The sequence below is a fragment of the Brassica napus genome, chromosome C4 (genome assembly GCF_020379485.1).
Source record: "Brassica napus cultivar Da-Ae chromosome C4, Da-Ae, whole genome shotgun sequence".
Taxonomy (NCBI): Eukaryota; Viridiplantae; Streptophyta; class Magnoliopsida; order Brassicales; family Brassicaceae; genus Brassica; species Brassica napus.
Window position 1 is genome coordinate 4,444,114 of NC_063447.1, and position 13,358 is coordinate 4,457,471.

The 13,358-nt window shown below is 36.1% G+C and overlaps 3 protein-coding genes across 4 annotated transcripts; 1 reads left to right on the forward strand and 2 right to left on the reverse strand.

The window, feature by feature from the left end:
• Positions 1 to 5,435: 5,435 nt before the first annotated feature.
• On the reverse strand, positions 5,436 to 6,340 carry LOC111205034 (E3 ubiquitin-protein ligase EL5-like). Its single transcript, XM_048753375.1, has 2 exons — positions 6,143 to 6,340; positions 5,436 to 5,845 (listed from the first exon to the last, which is right to left on the reverse strand). Exons 1-2 carry the CDS (start codon positions 6,255 to 6,257, stop codon positions 5,523 to 5,525), a joined length of 438 nt encoding a protein of 145 aa, XP_048609332.1. The 5' UTR covers positions 6,258 to 6,340; the 3' UTR covers positions 5,436 to 5,522.
• A 585-nt stretch (positions 6,341 to 6,925) lies between these two features.
• On the reverse strand, positions 6,926 to 8,902 carry LOC106394345 (sister chromatid cohesion protein DCC1-like). Of its 2 annotated transcripts, none has more exons than XM_013834914.3 (4): positions 8,761 to 8,902; positions 8,490 to 8,652; positions 7,186 to 8,076; positions 6,926 to 7,111 (listed from the first exon to the last, which is right to left on the reverse strand). In XM_013834914.3, the coding sequence occupies exons 2-4, from the start codon at positions 8,648 to 8,650 to the stop codon at positions 7,009 to 7,011; spliced, it is 1,155 nt and encodes a 384-aa protein (XP_013690368.1). In that variant the 5' UTR covers positions 8,651 to 8,652; positions 8,761 to 8,902; the 3' UTR covers positions 6,926 to 7,008. The 2 variants fall into 2 exon arrangements, with proteins under 2 accessions (XP_013690368.1, XP_013690367.1); XM_013834913.3 differs by having other exon boundaries at positions 8,490 to 8,660; positions 8,761 to 8,901.
• Positions 8,903 to 10,879: 1,977 nt separating this feature from the next.
• Positions 10,880 to 12,395, forward strand: LOC106394664. The gene has a single exon (XM_013835230.3). The coding sequence runs from the start codon at positions 11,141 to 11,143 to the stop codon at positions 11,978 to 11,980; it is 840 nt and encodes a 279-aa protein (XP_013690684.1). The 5' UTR covers positions 10,880 to 11,140; the 3' UTR covers positions 11,981 to 12,395.
• The last annotated feature ends 963 nt before the right edge of the window (positions 12,396 to 13,358 follow it).

Here is a 13,358-nt window from a genome sequence, read left to right on the forward strand (position 1 = left end):
AGAAATAATACTCCTTCCCTTTCAGATTAGTTGTCGTTATAGCATAAAATTTTTATTTCAAAATAAGTGTTATTTTATAATTTCAATACAAAATTTATTGATTTTAGATTTTATTCTATTTTTCAATTGGTTGAAATGTAGTTATGTGTATTGGTAATGATGTTTTTATCTAGTAAATATATAAAATTAAATATTTTTTTAATCAGTGTGGCGAATTTTAAAACAACAGGTAATCTAAAACGGATGAAGTAATAAGTCTCAAATACTAATACATCACACTGGCACTCGCATTTATGGAGCTCATGGGTTTCTTCCTAACATTATTAATACTAGGGGCATTGCCTCTGCGCAAGCGCGGAGTTGTGGACATAATTTTTGGTTCATCTTAATACTTGCTAGGGTTATTGTAGTTGTGAATTTTGCGTTTTGAGTTGTTTTTCAAGTTTTTTAATTGTTATAGGGTTAGAGTTGTGATGATGAACTGTGTATGCATTGTTCTCTACTTATGAAGGACTAAATTGTGTTAATAATGTAATTGATATAGTTCATGGTGTTGTTTGCTATGTCACTGGGACTTATTGTTTGTTTGTCTTTTTTCATTTGTTTCTTGTACTGTTGAGAGTACATAAATTATATTAAAGTTGTTAAGAATACCTTTTGTTTCTAGATATTTTTTCTCCAGTTTAGTTGTGTAAGTTGTGTGTAAGTAATAATTTTTATTATCCTTATTATGTTTGTTATATGTCTTTATTTTATTTTTAAACTTGTTGCTCTTACCGGACCTTTAAAACAAATACATGAAGACTTGTATAAATAACTATAAAATGAGTGACAGTTCTGAGTATTTGGGCCTTAGTGGATTTTAAACGAATTTATGCATTTCTCGTAAGAAGACAATAGCATTGGCATGTTGATATTGGGCATGTAAGCTATTTTTATAAGACAAGAGTAGGGAGCAGGTGGAGATGTTGTTGTTACCTTTGTATCTGTCAGGATTGTCTCTTGTATCTCCTCGTGTAGATGTGTTTGTTTATCTTTTATTTGACGGGTAATATGTAAACAAAAATCATTGTTAGCAGTATTTATCAGAGTTCGTAATTTACTTTATTTTTTTGTTTAGGTAATTTTACTGATTTTGGTTGTCGTCTTCGTCTTCTTCGTTGCGAAAGTAAGTTTGTAAATTGTTAAATAGCTGGCCGTGTAGTTTGTATTTGTTTAGCTGACTCGATGTATGTGTCGTTGAGTTTTAGTTGAAGTGATTGGATTGGTATATTTGTTTTGAAGTTTACTTCTAAGATTAGACAAAAAAGAGAGGTAATCATTAATGATTCGTCTTTTTTTGAATTCTAGTTTTTGGTGTTTTGATTGTTTGGGTTGTTGTGGTTTTTCTTAAAGTGTAAAATAAAGGTTTGTGTAAAATTATTTTGATAAGTAAGGGAGATAAATAGACGACCACAGAATAGGAAATAATTTTGATTATTAATGTTAGCATAATATAAATAATAATATAAAGAGAATTGTGTGTTGATTGTTTCTTACTGATCAATGAGGAGACGGATAAGGACTCGAGTTGTTTCTTTGGTAAAGTCAGAGCCCTGGAGAGAACGGATTTGCCCAACCACATCTGCGAGTTTAAATATCAGTTATGATATCGAAACATAATATAAACTCAGATGCAATATGATAATATACCTGGGAGTTCTAGGTTTGTGTTCGCAATCACTTGAAAATTGTCGAACAGTCTAGTTATGACTGAAAATTGATCTCAGGAGCACCCGTGATGACTTCATCATTAATAGTTGGTGAGATGAAACGAATGAGGAGTGAATGATCAGTTATCTTGTACATGCTTGAGCACCTAACAACCTCAAAACGATCGATTTTCACAATGGAACCGGCTTTCAAAGATGACATGTAATGATTAGCACGTCCGGCGGGAATAAACCCATGAATCACGGAATCTGCAAATAATATTATTCAACAAAGAATCAAGAAATCAATTAAAAACAATTATATTAAATAAGTGTGATAAATTGAAGATTAACTTACCTTTTCATCAAGGAAGAGAACTGTGATTCCCATAAACTCACTGTCTTTCTTGAAATTCAGGGAATCCCAGAAGCGAGGAGGTTAGAGGCTATTCTCTGACTACTACGACCAAGATGGAGAGACTCGAAGGTTGAGTGACAGACGCCGGAGATGCCGATTTGAGGAACTGGAGTGGCAGAAAGAGACATTTTCTAGAAGTTGGTTAAAGCTAAGATGAATCAATGAGTTTTGTGGAGATGCAAATTGGGTTCATCAAAGTTGAGAATCATATATATATGGTTTCGAGAAGGACTACAAATCAGGAACATTTATGATCAAGCAATTTAAGATTGGGAGATGAAGAGTTCACCGGTGAAAAAATAGATTACGAACAGACACACGCCGCAACTCTGTAACTCAGACTTGTCTAAGACAATGATGAAAAGAACCCTAACTCATGTTAAACAAAGACATTTTACAATATGAGAAAACTATAATTGTTTTTTTTTTCATATAACGTGATGAATCTCATTTAAAAATGAAACTCATAATACACTTGTAGGCCTGGCCCAAAGAAAAAACCGAAGAAGCAAGGATTTCCGACCTTCATAAATATATATTAGTTTCGGCCATCAATGTACAAAGTATCATTTAGTTTAGTGGTATAAATGATGGTGTTTATATCTTAATAACCCGGGTTCGAACCATGTGCTTGACACTTTTTTTACTCTTTTTAAATGTGGGGCCCACAAAACGCTGACGTGGTGCGCTGAGGAGAGACCAAAAACTGAATCATTATAATATAGATTAGTAAGAAGTGGTGACTATGTAAATAACATATGAACAAAACTCAAAGTATTATGTCAAAAAAGAATATAAAACACAATCGAGCTCAAATGAAATTTCAATATTCTTCTGTAACTTATTTATTATCACTATAAATTGTGTATAGATTAACTGTAAATTAATTAAAAATATTCCATAATCTAAACCAAAGATATAAATAAAGTTTACGTAGATAAATCATATACAAATATATGTATATATATTCATATTATCAAACCATTTTGTTTGGTTTTATTTTTCAAAGAAGTAGTTTGCTAAATCAAAGTTTATACATGTTTTACACAAGAAAAGCAAAGAAAAACCAAACCTTGTCCTGTCCTAAAAGACAAATTTCCTGGTAATAGTGACAACGTTGCTTCCTGCTATTTCGTGTGGAGGCGACTTAAGCGATGACTAAGGTGTGTTATAAATTGATAATTGAAAGAGGGGTTCCAATAAGCTAAACTAATAAGTCAAAGTAGTAAATGTGAATAGTTGACAGAAACTTTCCTAAAACTAATTCATAAACTTTATGCAAAATAACATATATCTAAGAGATATATCCGTCAAGAACTATAGGAGACTTTTAATGTATATCTATTACAAAAGTACAAGAATTCCTAAATGATTAATTAGAATAGTGTACGTTTAGTCTTACAGAGATGATTATTGTTCACCAAACCATTGTTTGAATGACTAAAAACCACTTGTAGGAGACTTGGACCAACTTTTGTCGATGATGGCTTTAGGTATAGTGGGTAAGAAAATTGCAAAGTGGTGAAGAAAAAGAAATATCCGAGGAGTGTACCTGTAAAAATCATTTATGGGCACTATTTAATACTCTCGTTCTCTAACTTTTACGACCTTACTTGAGCACAAGTCATTCTCTAACTTTATTCGGTGACGAATTTTTGTGGATGTGGCATCAATCGTATAATCGGTTGAAGTTACCATACATCAAATGGTTTCTTAATAAAAACAAACAAACAAAGTTTTAAGCATTATCTTTACGGCTTATCAAACAAGGATAAAATACAAATTCAAAAATATAGATGCACTGATATTATGTAAAAATCTACATTACTTAAATTCTGATTTTGATAGTTTCCTATCATCTAGTATGCAGCAATACATTTGTTCATTTTTATATAAATGATGATTTTCTAAGGAATGTTTATATAAAAATAGCCAAAGCAAATCAGTTTAACCATTCGTAAAATCCAATTTTCAGAGTATAAATTCTTAGTATCTGCATTCATAAAGTATTTAATATACAATATAAATATATTTTAGTTTGTTATTAATTTAAATAAAGAAATTTGAATCAGTGACAAAAATAAATGTTTGTATTATTTCAATTTGTCCAAAATTTTATATTTAAAAAGATTTTTTTTTTTTGTAGAAGTGCTTCTCTCTTTTTTTCGTTCTCTCTCTAGGATCTTTCACGAAAAATAGATCGAGATAAAGTTTTTTGTTCCGTCGCTGGTTTCTTTCGGTGACTCTGTCTCTGATGTATTTGGTCAGTTCGACGAGTACAGCCGACTTCTGACTCTGGTGGCTCGTGCTTTTTTCGACGGAGCTGTCCGACTTCCGACTCCGCGTCATTTTCTTTTCGATGGCGACAGCGGTTTCGTACCGGATCTTTTCCGGTTTTGTTGAACTATATTTCCCGTTCTTCTATGCCCAATCGCCTCTATTTCCTCAGCTTCGATTTCATCGCTTTCTCTCCTTGTTGTGAGCCGTTTCAGCTTCGACGGTGGTGGGATCGATCGTAGACGATTCGTCTTTCTGGAAACATAGATCTGGTGTGTGACTTGAACAACCGTGAAGATGGTTCCTTAGTCAATGGTTTCTTCATCGGTATGGTTCTGTTTGACGGCAGAGTTTTGTCGAATCTTCCTTCAATCGCCGGTGGAAATTAGCTAGTCTTTTTCTTGACGCGTGTTTCAATACGCCGGGTGTCGTAGACGTGGTGGGATGAGTAAGCGACTTTTCCTCAACGGGTTTCACCTTGGATTTACAGCTCAAGTTATGTTTAAGTCTTTGCCCGTTTGTTGGATCTTTGTGTTTTTTTTGTCGGGCTTATTCTTGTTGAACCATGATCCATAAATAAAATATTAGATGTCAAAAAAAAATATTATTTTTAAATATCTTTTCTCTATTTCCATTTATTTTATTTTATTTTATTTTGAGATTTCGCTATTTATAATATTTTATTCATTTGGCGGGTCCTACGGTAAGTTGTTTTCAAGATAAAAATTAGAAGTTTTGTAGCTAACAGATAATATTTCGTCCTAATTCGGACAATTTTCGCCACTAATTTCATTGTGACAGTACAATGAATACATTGATGGGCAACTGCGTATGTCTGTATTCTAAAGATGATATTTATTTATTTATTTATTTTATTTTTTTGTTAATCGTGGGGATCCGGCGACTGAGCTCAACCAACTAATCTCACAAGATCCGCAGCAACGTAATTTCCACCCCCAGTAATTAGCAGGGTCCGTATTGGCGGGGAAACTGTCTCAACACCATTAGTCCACCACCCCATGGTTTCTAAAGATGATATTGCCGACAGATGTGATAAAATATCGATAAACTTAAGTTTAATTAAGCCTTTTAATTAATTAAAGAACAAATGTAATGACGACTAAATAGCTAAAAGCCTACGCATCGGAGGAAAAGGTTCCTTTCGTGAATAACTCAATCACGCCGGGAGGAACAATCAACGCAAGCAGGGGGTTTCCCGTCGGCACCGGCGGGACTTGAGCTCTGCACAGAGGACACGTGGACCGTTTCTCCAGCCACGGGTCGATGCAGTCGGCGTGGAAACAGTGGCTGCACGCCGTTAACCGCCTCATCTTCTCTCCCTCCGCCGCATCTTGAAGACAAATAGAACAGTACGGCGATGAGTCATCTTCCTCCGCCGTTCTCTTCCCCCATCTCCGGCGGCGAATGGTGAATGTACGGTAGCGGCGCCACGGACGGCCAGTGCCGGCTCAATAGGGAGTGCGGCCGGTGCGACCGCCCCGGGTCCGGTTCAAATCTTACAATATTAGGGGCCCTAATTATTTAATTAGCATATCTGATTTAGATTTAAACAGTATTAAAACGATGTATCATAATTTTTTCTAGTTAAATTATCAAATAGAATATACATGTTTGATGCTCGAGTCGAAATTTCAGGGAATTTTTACCAACGTTAAAAAATTAACTTACTATAGGAGCCTTAAAAATTTGTTTGCCCGAGGGCCCTTCTATATATTAAGCCGGCCCTGCGGACGGCTGGCGAGGAAACACGCCAATCTAAGGAAGAGACGGAGAGATAAGACGACGACGGAGGCCATAATGACGGATTCGCCGATCAACTGGGAGAATCTAATCACAGATTCGAGAAACATCGTCGGAGAAAGTGTTTTGAAGATTATGGCACAACTAACAAAGGCTCAGTCTGAAGGTGTGTATTTATAAAGGTTTATCTTGATGAAACGAACGGTCTAGATTTAAAGTTGTGGGGCTTAACGGCGGCGATATAATAATTTTTTTGTAGTTTCTAAGCACGTTACACTAAAAAATCGTCAATTTTGATCGAATGGTTCGTGAATTTGACTAATCATTAAATATTTCAAAATGGTCACTAGTCATTAGAATTCTCCGGTCTAAGTTTTATTAAATAATGGAGAGAATCGAGCTTAGCTATATAGTCTATAGATCAAATTAGTTTATTAACTAACAAAAAAGCTCGTTTCTAGTTTTTAATAATATAAAAATCTGGTACAACAACAAACCCGCTCAACACATTTAACGTAGTCCATTTTCCTCTCCTCCTCTACATAATTCAAACAAAGTAACAAGAACTAAAAGTACGTCACAGTCTGCGCCAAAGCAAAAACAACGTTTTTCATTTATTTAACGTTGGTAATGGATATACGATGTGTGACTGGGGCCACACAAGCAGGCCATGGCTATTCAAATTAGGACCCAGCCAATAAATACTAGATTTTTTTCCGTCGGCTACTAGATTTAAACCAACAAGTGAATGCTGGCCAATAAAAAAATAACAGAAAGATAAGATATTGGATGTTTCTAATAACCATTAATGTAACATTAGTTTATAACATCAACAAAAAATAACACAAAACAAAACAAGCTCTATCTTGCACTAAAGATAGGTTCTGCATCAGGTCTAGACTGTGCTCTCCGTGTGTACTTCAGTAGCAAACCTTCCATGGAAAGTCTAGGAACTTGAAGATCCCTGCAACAACAACAAAACACAATCAATTTCATAAATCCCCAAAAAGAAACTCATAATCTGATCAAATCATTAACCTTAAGTAAGGCTCCAAGTCTTTCCACTCCCACTTCGGTCTATGTTTAAACAGCACAGCGAACCGTTCCGCTGGAGTTGACGGCAGAGACCGCACGCTAAACGTGTAAACCCTCGTCTCGATCCCAATCCTCTCTGTTAAAACCTCGCCTTCAAGCATCTCGAACCTTTCTTCCATCCCTTCCGGTATCTTCTTCCTCCACTCTTCCATAAAACTCTCAACCCTCATCTTCTCCTCTCTCAGCACCTGTCTAGCGAAGTGCAAGCACACGAGCCTCGGCTCCAGCTTCCACTTGTTAGTTCCCTTCACCTCAGAACCAAACACGCGCAAGCAGTGCCCCGCGAGTTGCGTTGGGAACTCATCAGCTACTAATGAACTCACGACTTCCTCTTCGTCTAGATCATCAAAAGACCAACTGTTCAGCACACCGTTGTTAAGAAGCATTCTCAGAATCATGTCAAGGTAACTCTCGTCTATAACCCTCCAGTAACCATCAATCTCAATAGCGGAAAGACTCTCCAACCCTTTGAGTAACTCTTCATCGCTCGCTTGAATAATGTTAACCAAATCACTCCACGTGTACAAAGCGAGATTCTTCTCTGACCCATCATCATCCATCATCATGGCATCTGCTTCACCAGGACCAAAAGGGCTTTCCAAGAGAAGCTGTTTGAGTTTGTCGAGTTTGGGAGAAACCTCGACAAGCTCCATGTTACCAGGAGCAAGTTTGATGACAGATACTTTACCATGTGCATCGTCTTGGATGAAGCCAGGGGGGTTTGATGGAGGGATAAGGAACATTGAGTTAGAGTTGCCAACAAACTTGATTGCGTAAGTCTTGGACTTGGTGCAGAGAACAGCGTCCTCATCAGGAAGGCCTCTCAGGGTTACCCTGAAGATCAAATACGAACAAATGGAATAGCTCTTAATATCAGAGCCGTCTAATAGCACGTGCAAGTGGATAGTCGGAACATCGTCTGAATCTAAAGATAAAAATTAAATTCCGATTTTCTAAAAATATATACATAATTTATGGTCTAAAACTTTTAATTTTAAAATATACTGCTAAATTTAGAGTTTATAGTTTCAAAAAAAAAAATTCTTTTTTTTTAAATATACCGCTAAATTTAGAGTTTATAATTTCAAAAAAGGTTCAAACATGTATAGATAGAACTAATTCATTTTTAAAACTAATTCATTACATCTTTAAATATACTTTAATATTATTTAGAACAGAGTCTAGAAACAATTTGAGACATCTAATGGATAATTAATCAAACAAGGCCCAAGGCGTTCAGATCTTACCTTCCACTGAAGATATCTGAAACGAGATTGTCATCAGCTTCGAGAAGAAGAAGATCATCGTGAGGTCCGAAGCATGGGTGATACGAAATCGGCACCGACGATCGGATTCCCAGATTTATCACTGCTTCGGCTCCTCCTCCACTGCTCCCACTTTCTTCCATCGCTAGGATTCTAGTAAAATCACGGAAACCAAATCAAATCAAAAAGCGAAGATCGGAGCTCGCGACTGCAATCAAATCGGAAAGCCAAAGATCTCAGAAGAAAAAGATACTTCGTGAAATCGAATCCACCAGACAAATTCAAAGGATGGCAGCAAAGAGTCTCTAAAGGTTTAGGGTGAGAGTGAGATCGAACATTTTTCGTCGCTAGGGTTCTTCCCGCTCAACAGCTTCGCGCCTTTGTGTTCAGCCACTTTCCAAGCGCTTAAGATAGGCCCAATTCATTATAAGGCCCAACACTACGAAAAGAAATACAAATCGGCACTGAAACTAGGGCTGGGCATTTTATCCGATAGCCGAACCCGATCCAAAAAACTCGAACCAAATCCGAACCGAAGTAGCAAAATACCCGAACGAATCTTTTATTAAACAAGTTTGGATACCCGAACCTGATCAGGTATCAAAATCCGAAGTAATACCCGAAATCATCCTAACATATGTATACTTTAACCCAAATTTACATTTTTCACCCAATACGTAATGATTGGTTTCTGTTAACCGATTTTGGTTTAGTTAATATTATATAAAATCAATAACAAATCACTATTTTTCCTAACCTAAATGTGTGCACATATGTACATATATATATATATATAGATCTATATATATATATATGTATGTATCTTTTTCTTAAGTGTGAGAGATTAAGGCACCATTTGCATCTCACATTCTCTCGTCTTCTCTTCCTATAACATTTTATTTTCTAAAATATTGTTTTTCGCACGATCCATGTAAGATTTCTCTGAGACATTAGTTGTTACCGTCATCAACGATAACCACCATATGTCACTGTAACAAACGGAGCCACCACGAACCATCTTGTCGTTCTTCATACGGAGGGGTAGTATCCATCCATAAAACTTTCCTTGGTACTCTCGATCTTGTTACGTAGCGAAAGCAAGAGAAGTAACAATTTTTTTTGCAAGAATTATGTGATTTAAAAAAAAAATATTATTGGTTTTTTCGGTTAAATCCGAAATATCTGAACCCAAACTAAAAATACTCAAACCCAACCTGAAGTGTAGAAATACCCGAACGGATTTTATACTTCTATATCGAAATACCCGAACATTTGAAATACTTGATCCGAACCCGAACAACTCTTTTTGCCTCGCAATAATCACAAGAGGATGCAATTTTTTGGTAGATTATAGGATGCAATATTCACTGGAAATTCCAGTGTTGTTTTAGGCATAACTGTTCGTTGTATGTAGTCATGTGATACAGAGAGAGCACTCCCATCAAGTTTCACTATAACCTACACACAACTTTTAGCTATAGAGTAGATGACAAGTAAGCCCAATGACAAAGCACTGTGATATAAGAGATAAAAGGCTTTAAGTCAAAAGTATCCAATACTGTGATAGTGAGATTCAGAGAGCAAGGCCCAAAGTGAAGAATAGTACAGACGAAACAAGCGTGTGTGTAACGACGACGTATCGTATCACCTAACAAGTGTCGGATTCCACCATCCACGAGCTCCAATCTTTTTTGTTTGCCGTCACATGCTTGTCTTTCCCTTTCTTTATAAAATGTATATACACTGGAATCAATTAAATTATTATTTACGCAAACTTATTTTTCTGTTATTCTCAATCACCACTAAGAATTATTTCATGATTGGTTTTTAATAAGTTGAGAGAAAGTGGAGTATTCTCATATGTTTCCATGTTCATGTGGATTGCATTCATACTGTATCTTTACATTCACGATCATATAACTTCTATATGGAATAATATATCATAGATATTTCTAATATCAACGAACATCAAGACTCGATAATTTCACAATTAGACAGACAATGATAACCATATATGTATAAATTAAAAATGTGTTTTGCATATAGAATTTAAGGAAGCTTCATTTTTTTTTTTTAGTTTTCCATGGAACTTTCGATGCATTGTACGTTCATATATCGTTGACATACGACGTCGTAAGCATAGTTTTAATGAGTCAAATTAAGAGGACGTTAAGTTTAAACAATAGTTTTGGTTAAGTTTACAAGGTAATCATTACATATGCCATTTGCGATGAAGTGATGTTTTTGTTTTGACAATGATAAGAACGCAAATGTCAACGACATAAAGAATCATGAAAACTATGAAAATGTTCATCATCCCACTACAAGCAACAACAAGCACACCCATAAATAAAGTAAAAAAAAAAAAAATTATAGTGACGTTAGTTAAATATGGACGAGATCTATCTTTAACCATAAGTATTAATCATCATCAACATTGCAACCAAACAGTAACGTGTCAAAAGCCTTTATTACCTGAAAAATTGTATTTTCTTTTTTTGTTCATTTACTCCCGGCGATTCTCTCTCTCTCTCTCTCTAAAAGAGAAGCTTCAGACAACTTTCTTGAACTCACTAGATCTTATTCTTTGTTATTGTTCTCTGTCCGTAAAGTTTTCTACTTTTTCTTTTCCGATGAGGTGTAAAAGACATATAGTTGATTTCAGTAGCAGTATCGGCGTCTGCGCTTCTTGTCTCCGTGAACGTCTCTTTTCCCTCGCCGCTTCAACCGCCGCGTCAGAAAGGATCTCTCCTCCTCCTCGTCCTCTGGTGTTCCCTCGCTCGGTTTCTCCTTACGTCTCCGCTAGAAAATCCGACGCCGGAAGAGGAGACAGCTCCCTAGCTTCTTCTCAAAACAGATTCTTCCCAACGCCGCAAGTAACCTCCACCGCCGGAGTCGGAGGATCGTCGGAAAAAATCTTCGACTCCGGCAGATCGTATAAGAAGAAACAGAGCAGGCTATCTCGGTTCTCTAGCTTATTCAGGTCAAGATCCGACGAGTTTCAAGACTCCTGGATCGCGTCGACGTCGTCCACGTCGCGTTCTTGGCTCTCGAAGGTTCTCTCCGTCCGATCGAAAAAGCCATCTCCCAACGACACGTGCTACATCGAGGATTTGATCGCTTCCGAGTCAAGCCATCGACCAAGGCAGAGATACTGCAGAGGAATGTCACCGGCGACGGTGGATTACGAGGAAACTCCCGAGAGAGTGAAAAGAACGCCGGCGGCGGCGATGATGGGAACTCCGGGGAGAAGAAAGACGGCGATGATCGGTACGGGGATGGGTTTCTGCTTGAGTCCGTTAGTGAGAGCTAAACCTTCTAACTGGAAAGGGAAACTTCCGCCGGAATTTGGATACGCCACCACCGGGGAGATGAAGTCTCCGGCGAGGCCTCACATTTCGACGGCGGCGTCTTTTTGCGCGAGCCGGTCTAAGAAGCTTGTCGATTTAGGACGGGTTGATCCACGCCGTTGATGTGTTTTTTTTTCGGTTTGGTCGTTATAAGACCGTTCTATATACGTAATTACTTAAATACCCCTTACAAGATTCATATGATAGTTTTTACTATACCAACAGATAATGAGTGGAAATTTTCTCTATATTATAGTGCAACTATGAAAGTCTCATACTCTCATTGTATATTAAAACAGATTTTACCTCGGAGATTAGACGAAAAAAAATCTAAGTGATAGATTTTAGAAGAAGAAAAATTAACGTATGACTAGTTCAGGTATGAATAATAGTCAAATATTACAATTTTTTCTTTTGAAGTATTCAAATCAAGAACCAGTGTGCTTTGAGTAAATTTCATTCTATATTATAATAACACTATGAAAGTCTTATTGTATGGTATTTTTGTATGAAGTATGGTATTTTTTTTTTGAATGAACTATGAAAGTCTCATTGTATAATGTACTTGTTATTCTATTTAGGAGATTAGAAGAACAAATCTATATGAAAGATTTTAGAAGAAGAAGAAGAAGAAACCTATGACTACTTCATGTCAGAATTATCAGATATTTACAATTTTTTTTAAAAAAAATCAAATCAAGAATCAATGTGTTTTGTGAGTAAATAATAAATGTGACATACCCTTGTGTTTCCCTTAATCTAGAAAAACAAAGTCTGACTTTTTAAAAGAGTTTCTCACTTCTCCTAGACATGGAAAAAGTCAAAGTTAACCATTAAGAAATCCAATTTACTGGTCTCAGTAGACAACATCACACTTGAAAAGAAGAAACCTTGAAGAAAAGGGCACGTAGATCCAATATCATAGGTCTCAATTTCGACTAAAGTTGAAGACTTTTTTTAAGACCCAAAGTACCCATCTAAGAGAGTTTCAAAGGTTATAAAGAGTAAAGACTATGTATGAATTTAATAAAAATATACGAGGTGGGTCCAAATTCGTTTTAAATTCGATGGGTCCAGTCCATAGCCGTGAATGAGTAATATTGTAAAGAACTTGCAGTATAGATTTTTCGCCATCTTACACCATCAACGGTCATAAAAGGGAAGGTTGGCATTTAATGAGTGAGTTTTGAGGGGGAAGAGAAAGTGTTATATCGTGGCTCTACCATCTCCACTCTCACCTACATCTTCATTGATATCAAGTTACTCATTCTGTTTTTGTTTTTTTTGAGGGGGTCTCTCTTTAATTATAGCCATTATTGCGAATTATGTACTTTTGATAGTTGGAAAATTCAATTAAGAACATAATTGTCATTTATATTTTTAGTTATTAGTTGGCACTATAAATTGGCAACATACTAGATATACTACTATATTATTAATTGTGAAAGTGTCATTAGACAAACAAGTTACCAAATTAAATTTTCGGATACTTAGAGCAATA

What these genes read in the sequence shown, in the direction of transcription:
- LOC111205034 (XM_048753375.1), bottom strand. Translation starts at nt 6,257, where the DNA reads ATGTTTCTCGAATCTGTGATTAGATTCTCCCAGTTGATCGGCGAATCC. An exon ending in ATTGGCGTGTTTCCTCGCCA is followed by an intron (nt 5,846 to 6,142) that starts GCCGTCCGCAGG and finishes GAGCCGGCACTG; the next exon opens with GCCGTCCGTGGCGCCGCTAC.
- LOC106394345 (XM_013834914.3), bottom strand. Translation starts at nt 8,650, where the DNA reads ATGGAAGAAAGTGGGAGCAGTGGAGGAGGAGCCGAAGCAGTGATAAAT. An exon ending in TCAGATATCTTCAGTGGAAG is followed by an intron (nt 8,077 to 8,489) that starts GTAAGATCTGAA and finishes TTTGATCTTCAG; the next exon opens with GGTAACCCTGAGAGGCCTTC. An exon ending in GACTTGGAGCCTTACTTAAG is followed by an intron (nt 7,112 to 7,185) that starts GTTAATGATTTG and finishes TTGTTGTTGCAG; the next exon opens with GGATCTTCAAGTTCCTAGAC.
- LOC106394664 (XM_013835230.3), top strand. Translation starts at nt 11,141, where the DNA reads ATGAGGTGTAAAAGACATATAGTTGATTTCAGTAGCAGTATCGGCGTC.